The following is a 10,813-nucleotide window of genomic DNA, read 5'->3' as shown; positions in this document are numbered from 1 at the left end:
TAAACCAGCAAACCCACCAAAAATCAAAATAATAGATTAAGATTCTAAAATAGAAGAGCGTCAGTGTGTTTGTGTCTGTCTGGGTGTCTTGGCTGCTAATCTCGCCAAGGCAGTAAAATGCCTTGGCAAGATGCAGTAATTGCCCAGATAGTTTTCAAATATTGTGAGTCGTAGTTTTCTTTTCTTCACATGTTGTCAATTCATCATCTCAGATCTATCGTCCCACATCCCTCAATATTTGGGAAAGGAAAGTCACGCCATCTAAACAAACAATTAATAATAATAATAATAACTAGAAAAAGTGCTCCTCGGAGCACAACTCTCCGCTGTTGGGAATGTTGGGAATGTTCTATCTGTATAGGTGTCCTATCCGTCCTGTCTGTATAAGTGTCCTATCCCTCCTGTCTGTATAAGTGTCCTATCCGTCCTGTCTATGTAAGTGTCCTATCCGTCCTGTCTGTGTAAGTGTCCTATCCGTCCTGTCTGTGTAAGTGTCCTATCCAATTCTTACAGTATCCGCCATTTCTCAACCATTTCGTGATTGTTCCTGTCTTACCTCACTCTTACCAGACTTGTGTTGGGAATGTTGGGAATGTTCTAATTCTTATGTTCTAACTGTCCTATCCATCCTGTCTGTATAAGTGTCCGATCCGTCCTGTCTGTATAAGTGTCCTATCCGTCTGTATAAGTGTCCTATCCGTCTTGTCTGTATAAGTGTCCTATCCGTCCTGTCTATGTAAGTGTCCTATCCCTCCTGTCTGTGTAAGTGTCCTATCCCTCCTGTCTGTATAAGTGTCCTATCCGTCCTGTCTGTATACTGTAAGTGTCCTATTCGTCCTGTCTGTATACTGTACGTGTCCTATCCGTCCTGTCTGTGTAAGTGTCATATCCCTCCTGTCTATGTAAGTGTCCTATCCGTCCTGTCTGTGTAAGTGTTCTATCCGTCCTGTCTGTATAAGTGTCCTATCCGTGCTGTCTGTATAAGTGTCCTATCCGTCCTGTCTGTATAAGTGTCCTATCCGTCCTGTCTGTGTACTGTAAGTGTCCTATCCGTCTGTGTAAGTGTCATATCCCTCCTGTCTATATAAGTGTCCTATCTGTCCTATCTGCCAATTATGTATCAGCCATGCAGCCATTTCGTGATGGTTCCTGTCTTACCTCACTTTGACAGTGGCAAAGACACTGTCAAAGTGACGCCATGTATTTATACAGTATTTCACCGTATTGTCACGTGTCACGTGAGGCTTGACCAATCGGTGTGTCATATTTAGAAAGTGAAAACAATACTCTCCTGCGGAGAGTAATAACTTTATTTATATAGAACCTTTCAAAAACAAGTCACTAAGTGCTTTACAATAACAACAGTTGGTATACAATAAAAATCTGAAATGAATTGCATAGATAGTACAACAGTTCATAATCTAAGAAAAAGCTGTGCGATAGAGGTGAGTATTTAGAAGACATTTGAAGGAGGACACTGAGTTTGCCTGCCCGAGGTCCCCAGGCAGTGAGTTCCAAGCCAAACGGCCCGAACGCCAAAAGCCTGGGTGTGGTCGCCCTTTGTGACAAGGCGAGACTTTGGTACCGTCAAAATACTGTAGACTGGCATTGGCCAGACTGATAACGAGGATTCACTCTCACGTTCCTCCCCAGTATCAGTCTGGTCTTAGGCCCATAGGGAGCGAGTATGAGGAAATCAGAAAATGATTGTGATGCTTTTCACTGTTGTACGGACAGCAGTTATCAGTCTGGCCAATGCCAGGCTACCGTCAATAAGGATTTTCTGGATGATCTCAGGCAGCAGCCTGGCTTATAAAGGAGTTAAAAGATCACAGATACACGTATACGCAGGAGCTTTAGGGCCTTAAAAAGCAGTCAAATCTTAAAATTCAACTTGTCGTGCATTTTGTACATCACGTGCACATAACACTCATCTGAGTATATAACTCAGTCAGACATTGAAGCTCTCGCCGCAGCCACACGTGCTCTTGATGTTGGGATTGTTGAAGACAAACTCGCTGGAGAGCTTCGACTCCACGAAGTCCATCTCTGTGCCCAGGAGGGTCAGCTGGGCCTTCCTGTCGATGAACACCTTCACGCCGTCCTGCGTCACCTCCTGGTCGGACTTGTCCAGCTCTTTGGTGTAGTCCAGCGTGTAGGTCAGTCCGTTGCAGCCGCGGGTCCTCACCCCGACCTTCAGACCCACGTAGTCGGGCTTGTCCCGCAGCAGCGACCTGATCTTGTCCACGGCGGCCGGGGACAACGTTAACGCGGCTCTCGTTGGCGACGCCGTTATTTTACTGGCCACGCGAAAGGTCGCTTGCAACAGCGAGGAAGACATATTAAGATGTTGTGGAAGGGATAATCTCCATTATACTTTCTGCTAACTGAAAACGTTTTTTCTTTTGTCGTGAAAAAAATGACGCATGCCAGGCTTAAATAGTCAGTGAACCGATGACATCACACTGACATCACTATCAATCATCAAGACGGGGTCTAATAACGGTCTGGCTCCCATGTGGACTTCATACTTCATGTGGCCAGCGGTGGCGTAAAGTAATTAAGTACATTTGTCAAGTACTTTACTTAAAAACAATTTTGAGGTGTTTGTACTTTACTTGAGTATTTCCAATTTCCAATACTTTTACTTCTACTCATTACATCTCAGAGGCTTTTGTGCTTTTACTCCAATTATTTATACAATTATTTGAAAACCTTAGTTACTAGTTACTTTGTAGATTTTGATTATCATTACAAAACATACAGTAACCACTTCAGCCTTATATACATTTCAGCCATTTGAAAATAGACGATCTAAAGTTGTCTCCATATGGGCATAGTGTGACACTTATCATCCACCATCCATCCAAAGTCCACCCACACAGGCAATTTTAATATATAGGATAAGTGTGATTAAAGCAAAAAATCCCAAGTGGTTTCCCAATTTCCAATTTCACAATTTTATGAGACATCATCACAGACTTCCATATTTGGAAAAGCCTGATATGGAACTCCATATATCATAGTCGTATCATAATGATGACGTGAGCATCAAAGCTGGTTAAAACATCACAGCCAAGAGTAACCATTTCAGCCTTGATGAGCCTTTCTCACGGCAAGAGGATCCACTTGGTCAGAGATTGGAAGACGAACCCTATAACCACTATTCTGTTCAGCTGGTGGTCACACCATACTGTTCCTGGATCAGACAGCAGACATCACTCACTAGTTATGTGCTTTTGTTGCTCGACAACTCTTCGATGGGCCAGACATTCTGTTGATGGAAGAACGGAGATCCAGGTACTGTGCTAGTTAGTTAATCACACGTAAAAGTCAGGTAACAATGGCTGACAGAAAACATTATAATGTGCCCGCCTCTGGTTTAAATTTACTGTTTAGCGCGGCTCCGGAGTTTAACTTGAATCTGCCTTTCATACCGGTCAGCCAGGCCACTGGTCCCGATGCGTTGTTACCAGACGATTCAACCAAGGTGAGAGAAGAGGACAGCTTCCAGCCAGCAACCAGCAGCAGCCATCATGACCCCTTTGCATCAATAGGTGGGCATCAGCCATGCCCGCCACTGTCACATTTAGTTGCTCTTCCGGAAACAACAGGTCCCACTTCTGTCCCACCACCTCCTCCTGGCGCTCAGACTAACTCTGTTCCTGCATTCAGTAGTACAGTTCACCAAAGTCCTATGGGACAACACACTCCCCAGGGGTCTCAGCAGAGTTTTAACCCATACCGCATGCACACTCTCATCAGCAGCAGAGCCAGCCCTTACATTTCCGCTCCAGAACTGCAGCTGTCACCTCAACCACCACAGCAAAGCCCCTATTCTCTGGGCCTTCCGCCACAACAGACGTTCCAAACGGCAGGCCCTACATTCACCAAGCTCACGCCACCCACACAGATTCTGACACCCTCACCTCCCCCACCACCACCACCTACCACAGATGTGGTACTTGCCAATCCCGGGATGCTGTTGCACAACTGTGATGTCTATGAGCCCGTTCAGCCTCACTGGTTCTACTGCCAACAAGTGGAATCAAAGCGTGTCTGGCTTCCTTTCAGTATCATTGACTCCCTTCAGCTGGAAGAGACCTATAATTCCGTTCAGCCGGACCCAGAGAATGTGATCGTGTGCACGGATGGAGGCCGCTATGACGTGCAGCTGTGCGACCGCACGCGGACCGCTGCGTATTGGGAGGAGGAACCCGCCGAGATCCGACGCTGCACCTGGTTCTATAAGGGAGACTCCGACAGCCACTTCGTTCCCTATTCAGAGGAGTTCGGTGACAAGCTGGAGGGAGAATACAAGAAATCTGTATCTACCAACCAGTGGCAACGCAGGCTAGAATTTCCATCTGGCGAAACCATTGTCATGCACGATCCGACGGTGATAGTCCAGTTCCAGTCCTCTGCCACGACAGATGAGCGGGGCACGGCTCAAGATGGTCAGACCAGGCCCAGGGTGGTGAAGAGGGGCATCGATGACGATCATGACGAAGTGCCTGATGGAGAGCTACCTAAGGTGGATCATCTGGTGTTCATGGTGCACGGAATTGGTCCCGTGTGTGACCTGGGATGTCGGAGCATGGTGGAGTGTGTGGACGACTTTCGTGCGGTGTCGCTGACGCTAACGCAAAGTCACTTTAAGACGTCCCAGGATGAGCATGTCATCAGAAGGGTGGAGTTCCTCCCAGTCCAGTGGCACACGGCTCTGCATGGAGACGTCACAGGGGTGGACGGGAAGATAAGGAAGATCACCTTGCCCAGTGCTGGACGTTTGCGTCACTTTACCAACAAGACACTGCTGGATGTGCTTATCTATAACAGCCCCACGTACTGCCAGACCATCATTGACACAGTTACCCTGGAGATCAACAGACTGCATGCCCTGTTCATGAAGAGAAACCCGGACTACACAGGAGCAGTATCAGTGGTTGGACATGGCCTAGGTTCCCTGATACTTTTTGACTTGCTTTCAAATCAGAAGAATGGTTCCCCTGCACAGGTCATGCCAACCATGCCAACTAATAAGGAAGTCCCCGCAGTAGACATGAAACAGGATGCTCAGGCACACAATGCCCTCACACCATCTCTTGTAGAAGAGCCTATAGATGAAGGAGATGAGTTTGAAGATCTACCCGCTGTCCTGCAACATCTGGGCCTATCTGAGTACAAGTGCACCTTTGATGAAGAGAAGATTGACGTTGAATCTTTGCTCATGTGCACAATTGAGGACCTGAAAGAGATGGGACTCCCACTGGGACCCAGGAAAAGGGTTGCTAAATTTGTCAACGACACATTGAATAAGCAGGCCACTCGCCAGGAGGCTCAAGAAAAGAAAATGGAGGTGAAAGACCTCGGCCAAGAGGTGGCAGCACCACAGGCAGTACCTGAACCTCTATCTGATCACACCATCACAAAGCTACGTGTGGGAAGAAACGTCTATGTCGATTACAACTGCTTTGAAGCCGGCACTGGACAGGTGTCAGTGATCTACCACGCATTGGACTTTGAGCCAGTGAATTTCTTCGCTCTAGGTTCTCCAATTGCCATGTTCCTGACAGTCCGGGGTCTGGAGAAGATCGAAGAGACATACCAGCTGCCTACCTGCAAGGGTTTCTTTAACATTTATCACCCGCTGGACTCGGTCGCATACAGGATCGAACCCATGATCGTTCCCCACTTGGAGAACCTGCTGCCTGTTTTGATCCCACATCACAAGGGGAGAAAGAGGATGCATCTTGAACTGAAGGAGAGCCTCTCCAAAATGGGCTCAGACCTGAAATATGGCTTCATCAGCTCCCTGAAGAGCGCCTGGCAGACGCTCAACGAGTTTGCTCGTTTCCACACCTCCTCTGCTCAGCTACAGGTGGAGTTGGCCATGGTAGCAGATCAGATCAAAGAGGCGGAGGAGGAGAAGCAGGCGCACGAGGAACGAGGCATTTCGGACAGTCCCGAGCCACGCCAAGAAGCGGTGGACGAGAAGCAGCAGCAGGTACACGAAGAACGAAGTGTTTCGGACAGTCCTGAGCCACGCCAAGAAGAAGAACCACAGGTGAAGATAGGGATGCTGAACGGCGGGAACCGTATTGACTATGTCCTTCAAGAGAAGCCTATTGAGAGTTTCAACGAGTACATTTTTGCCCTTCAGAGTCATCAGTGCTACTGGGAATCCGAAGACACAAGCCTGCTTATTCTCAAAGAAGTCTACAAATCCATGGGGATTAGTACATTAATGCAATAATGTACTTGAGTTGTCAATAAACCAGACCGAAAAGGTTACTACTCTTGACATAATGACGCATTGTCATTAAAGATGTCAAGTCCAGTTTTAATAATTGAGGTGCGAAGCGTTCCTGAAACTATTGTAATGAAGCTGTGTATACAGTATGCATGCATGCTGTGCTAACTCTAACAATATTTTACATTACATTACAGTCATTTAGCAGACAATATATGACATATGGTGCAATTTGGTGGTTAAAGGTCAAGCTCAATTATTGATTAACACATTGTCACCCATACATACTTCTGAACTATTTGGCATAGAGGATTGCAATGATCGCATTTAAAACTATGATGACCAGAGAATCATAGTGTGCACTGGACGCACCACACAGTGGATGCCCCCATCATCGAGTCACCCAAGCGCTGAAGGTCTTAATGGCTTCTCACAATTACAATAAAGTTAGTTAAAAATCTAAGGGCTACACATTGTTCTGATGCCAATAAACACAGTCCTAGACTTTGATGTAACAGTTTGTATCTCTCTTCTTTCTGTAACTTTATTGCAGATTTTTCTTTACATGTGACATTTTTTTTTCCTCACATGCCTGTTAAGTGTTTTTTCCCGCCAATGGGATTACAATGTATTACATTAGAGACAACTTTGTTTTCATTTCAGTGTGCACCTACTAGCCAGCATGCAGGTTGCATTAACCATGATATTTTCAATAGTGGTATTTACAACAGACAGACAGACAGACAGACAGACAGTTTTTTTTTCTAAATACATTTTTAAACCTTTTTTCTCCCAATTTCTTTGCCCTCAATGCCATGTGAGGAGCCCTTACCGGGAGGACATAGTGTCTCCACTGTACTACTGTTCAACGGTACCCAGACTGCGCCGCAGTGGATTGGAACCCTACTCTCCATGTGAGATCAGGTACTTTGTTGTTTATTGTGTATTTGGATCCCCATTAGCTACTCTTCCTGAGGTCCACACAGAAATAAATTACATTACATGAATGAAAACATTTTACATGACTGAAGTATGAAGCATAAGAAAACAGTTAAAAACTTAAAATACAACCAGAATGTAAAACTAAAAACAAATAAACAATCTCAATTATATGGTGTCGTAAATCATTGCATAAATATAACATCTTAAAGGAATAGTTAATCCAAAAAATGACTTATTTTCATCAATGCTGTATTGATGTGGTAGAGAGATAACAGGCAAACATTGATACAATTTACAATTCTTCTATATTATTATCTAATTGTATAAACTTCTTAATTAAGTAATGCAGATGTTTAACAATAATGTCATCTCATCAGTTACAGATCTATAAGGGTCCATTTTAGTTCCCTAACTATCCATCTTAATTAGCTGGGGACCACCTGGAACCCCCTCAAGGACCACTGGTGGTCCCCGGACCACTGGTTGAAAACCACTGCCATAAAGGACCACATACCATCCATGATATATTTGTTCCATTATTGAGCTATTGATGATTGTTATTAACTTATTGACAGTCTGATGCCTCAGTCAAAACATAATAAACATCATAAATCACATGAAACTTACTTCATCAAAATGCTACATATATCCTTTCCTGACTACAACAACCAGAATCCGCCTGCAGTGTCACATTTCGTGTATTGTGTATATGAGAGAGAGAGAGAGAGAGAGAGAGAGAGAGAGAGAGAGAGAGAGAGAGAGAGAGAGACGCACACGCGCGCGTGCAGAGAGAGAGAGAGAGAGAGAGAGAGAGAGAGAGAGAGAGAGAGAGTAGCAGTTCATACATTGAGGACTTCTTGACTGAACAGATCAGTCGTAATAATTTACTATAAAACACTTACTTTTCAGAAGCTGTTTCTTCTCTCTGTTGGATCATATTATCTACTGTCTATCTATCTGGAGGAACGATGTGTTCACACAGCTGTAGGTAAGAACACTTCTCTTCCTTCTGTCATTTAACTCAACTGTTTCTTTATCATTCTATATATTAGGATATAGGCTATAATCTAGCCCGTGTTACAATAGTGAATGAATGGCAACATTGTATCTCACCGCTCTGTAAACTTGTCCTTTATAACTCCTTATCCTATTGATACATAAAGGCTTCTATTTAGTCAACTTGTATTTATGTCACTAGGTATTTAATGTCAGTAAAACCATGTAGACTTTATCTTCACTGTAAGCTTTACTTCTGTTATTATTGTGTGTCTGGAACACCAACTAAACGTTGTCTCCAGAGTGTCCTATTATAGCTGCCTCCTCACACAATAGACTGCTCTCTCTCTTGTTGTGTGACATGGTGTAAAGTAACTGAGTACATTTACTCAAGTATTGTACTTGGTATTTTTACTTCACTGAAGTATTTCCAATTTTCAATACTTTTACTTCTGCTCCCCTACATCTCAGAGGCAAATATCGTACTGTAAATATTGCACTACAATTATTTGAAAACTTTAGTCATTAGCTTTGTAGATATACATTATGATACAATATTATTATAAAACATACATTAACCACTTTAGCCCTATTTTATACATAGGCTATTTGAAAATAGCAGATCTAGCATGTTGTGAGCTTGTAGATCTGCTATTTTCAACAACAAAAAAATACTTTAGGTACTTTTTATTTTGATATTTTTGTACTTTTTACTCAAATAACATTGTGAACACAGGCCTTTTATTGAGTATTCTTATATTGTGGTAGCCTATGGCTACTTTTACTTAAGTAAAAAATATCTGAGTACTTCTTCCACAACTGATGTCTACAGGACGGGCCGGTTTGGCTTGCTGGGGGTAAAGCAGCAAAATAAGCCCCAGCTGGGCCTGGGGGGGGTGTGGGGGGGGTCTGGGGGGGCTATTGTTCTGTCCACATCAACTGATTTGCATGCATCATCTCACTGGAGCATCTGGCCTCCGAGTCCCTCTTTTGTTCCCTCGCTCCAAATTTGGCCCATTTTGTCCAACTGTGTCCAGGTCATTCAGACAGAGACCCCTATATATATATATATATATATATATATATATATATATATATATATATATATATCCTAGAGCCTAGACCAGGGGTCTTCCACATTTTTCAGCCCAAGGACCCCCTAGAGATGAAGCAGGGACCCCCACTATATATTGATAAAACTGTGTTGCAGATTCAACTTTTTCATAGATTTCATAGATAGTTGGATTCATGCTGACGTGTATTTTTAGTCAACTTGACTGTTGGCTCTGTACTTGGTCCGCTCTTTTTTCCCTCTACACACCAACTCTTTGAAAATAGCCGATCTGCGAGGCGTTGTGAGCTTGTAGATCTGCTATTTTCGGCTAATGTTCCCCATCACACACAAAGATTTGGTGCCCCCCCCTGTAGTAACTCTGAGGACCCCCCTAGAGGTCCCGGACCCCCTATTGAAGACCCCTGGCCTAGACTGTAATTAATCATTTGTGAGCTGCTTTTGTGTGTGTGTGTGTGTGTGTGTGTGTGTGTGTGTGTGTGTGTGTGTATGTGTGTGTGTGTGTGTGTGTGTGTGTGTGTGTGTGTGTGTGTGTGGGTGTGAGAGTGTGTGTGTGAGATCTTTTAATAACCTTAAACCTTCTTTTGACATCACAACTGCTCAGACTAGTCTGGCTTGGACTGACGTCTGACCTTGTTGTGCACATCTTCTATCTATTGTCCTTTGTTTGTACTACCTTTGGGGGTCCCCCAAATTATTTGGGGGGAGGGGGTCCCCAGATGATTTGCTTAATGTGCAACATTGTTTTCTCGCTCAACAGTAAACAAACCAACATACAGTATAAGTGTCTAAAGTGACCATTTAAGACCTTTTTAATACCTTGAAAATGAAATAAATTACTGTCAAAAGTAATCAACAAACTATACTATAAAAAACAGTCAAACATTGGCCAAATTGTCAAATATGACCTAAGAAAGAGGCGAATATTGTGGAAATAGTTGACCTACATACAATTTTTGAATTGATGTAAACAGCACGAGGTACAGTCAGACATTAAGGCTAAAAAAAAGGATAACACAAAAAAAAGTCCAGGGGACTTGTTTCCGTTGTGGTCCTATGAACGTGAGGCGCTGTGAGCTTGTAGATCTGCTATTTTCACAATATTTATCCGTGGGACAGAGTCAAACAAAAATGTAACTCCTCAACTCCTGCAATTCCAAGTGCTTGTCAGGGTGGGGAGGGGGTCACCAGTTCAAAAATATGATATTTTGGGGGGGTCACAGCCTGAAAAGTATGAGAACCCCTTGATGTTCAGAGTAGACGAGACAAAATGAAAAAAGGAAAAGGACATGCACATCCCCAACCCTGAATATGGTCAGGTGCTGAGCGACCAACAGTAAGCAAGGACGAATAAATATACGCTCGCACACTGAGGGCTCCAATGCGACAGATGCTTTATTGCACCACAAATAAAACTGTAACGTTTCAAAGCTCTTCCTCTAGACTAGACAGCATCTCACACACAGTACACACCAGGGTGGCATAGCCTGCCCTACCATAACACCATTTACAAGTTAACAGCGTTCACACAGCATCTGGGAGATGTGTGT

General features: G+C 43.8%; 3 protein-coding genes across 5 annotated transcripts in view; 2 read left to right on the top strand and 1 right to left on the bottom strand.

Annotated features, from left to right (window-relative positions):
• Positions 1 to 1,951: 1,951 nt before the first annotated feature.
• Positions 1,952 to 2,341, bottom strand: LOC311065356 (iron-sulfur cluster assembly 1 homolog, mitochondrial-like; the record flags this gene model as incomplete). The annotated part of the gene is made up of 1 exon (XM_084085665.1): positions 1,952 to 2,341. The coding sequence occupies one exon, from the start codon at positions 2,339 to 2,341 to the stop codon at positions 1,952 to 1,954; it is 390 nt and encodes a 129-aa protein (XP_083941791.1).
• A 1,002-nt stretch (positions 2,342 to 3,343) lies between these two features.
• LOC311065350 (SEC23-interacting protein-like) lies at positions 3,344 to 6,256 on the top strand (the record flags this gene model as incomplete). Its single annotated transcript, XM_084085651.1, has 1 exon — positions 3,344 to 6,256. The coding sequence occupies one exon, from the start codon at positions 3,344 to 3,346 to the stop codon at positions 6,254 to 6,256; it is 2,913 nt and encodes a 970-aa protein (XP_083941777.1).
• An 867-nt stretch (positions 6,257 to 7,123) lies between these two features.
• Positions 7,124 to 10,813, top strand: part of LOC311061962 (E3 ubiquitin-protein ligase pellino homolog 1-like) — a 34,149-nt gene continuing 30,459 nt past the window's right edge. Inside the window, exons 1-2 of one of the 3 annotated variants that reach the window (XM_084080693.1) lie at positions 7,124 to 7,177; positions 8,105 to 8,183. The gene's annotated coding sequence lies outside the window, so the exon portion shown is untranslated. Of the gene's footprint in view, positions 7,178 to 8,034; positions 8,184 to 10,813 lie in introns of those variants that run through there. The other 2 variants (XM_084080694.1, XM_084080692.1) reach the window with 2 other exon arrangements.

The sequence above is a fragment of the Gymnoscopelus microlampas genome (assembly GCF_963454915.1).
Source record: "Gymnoscopelus microlampas genome assembly, chromosome: 2".
Lineage (NCBI taxonomy): Eukaryota > Metazoa > Chordata > Actinopteri > Myctophiformes > Myctophidae > Gymnoscopelus > Gymnoscopelus microlampas.
This window is presented reverse-complemented; position numbering and strand designations above follow the sequence as displayed.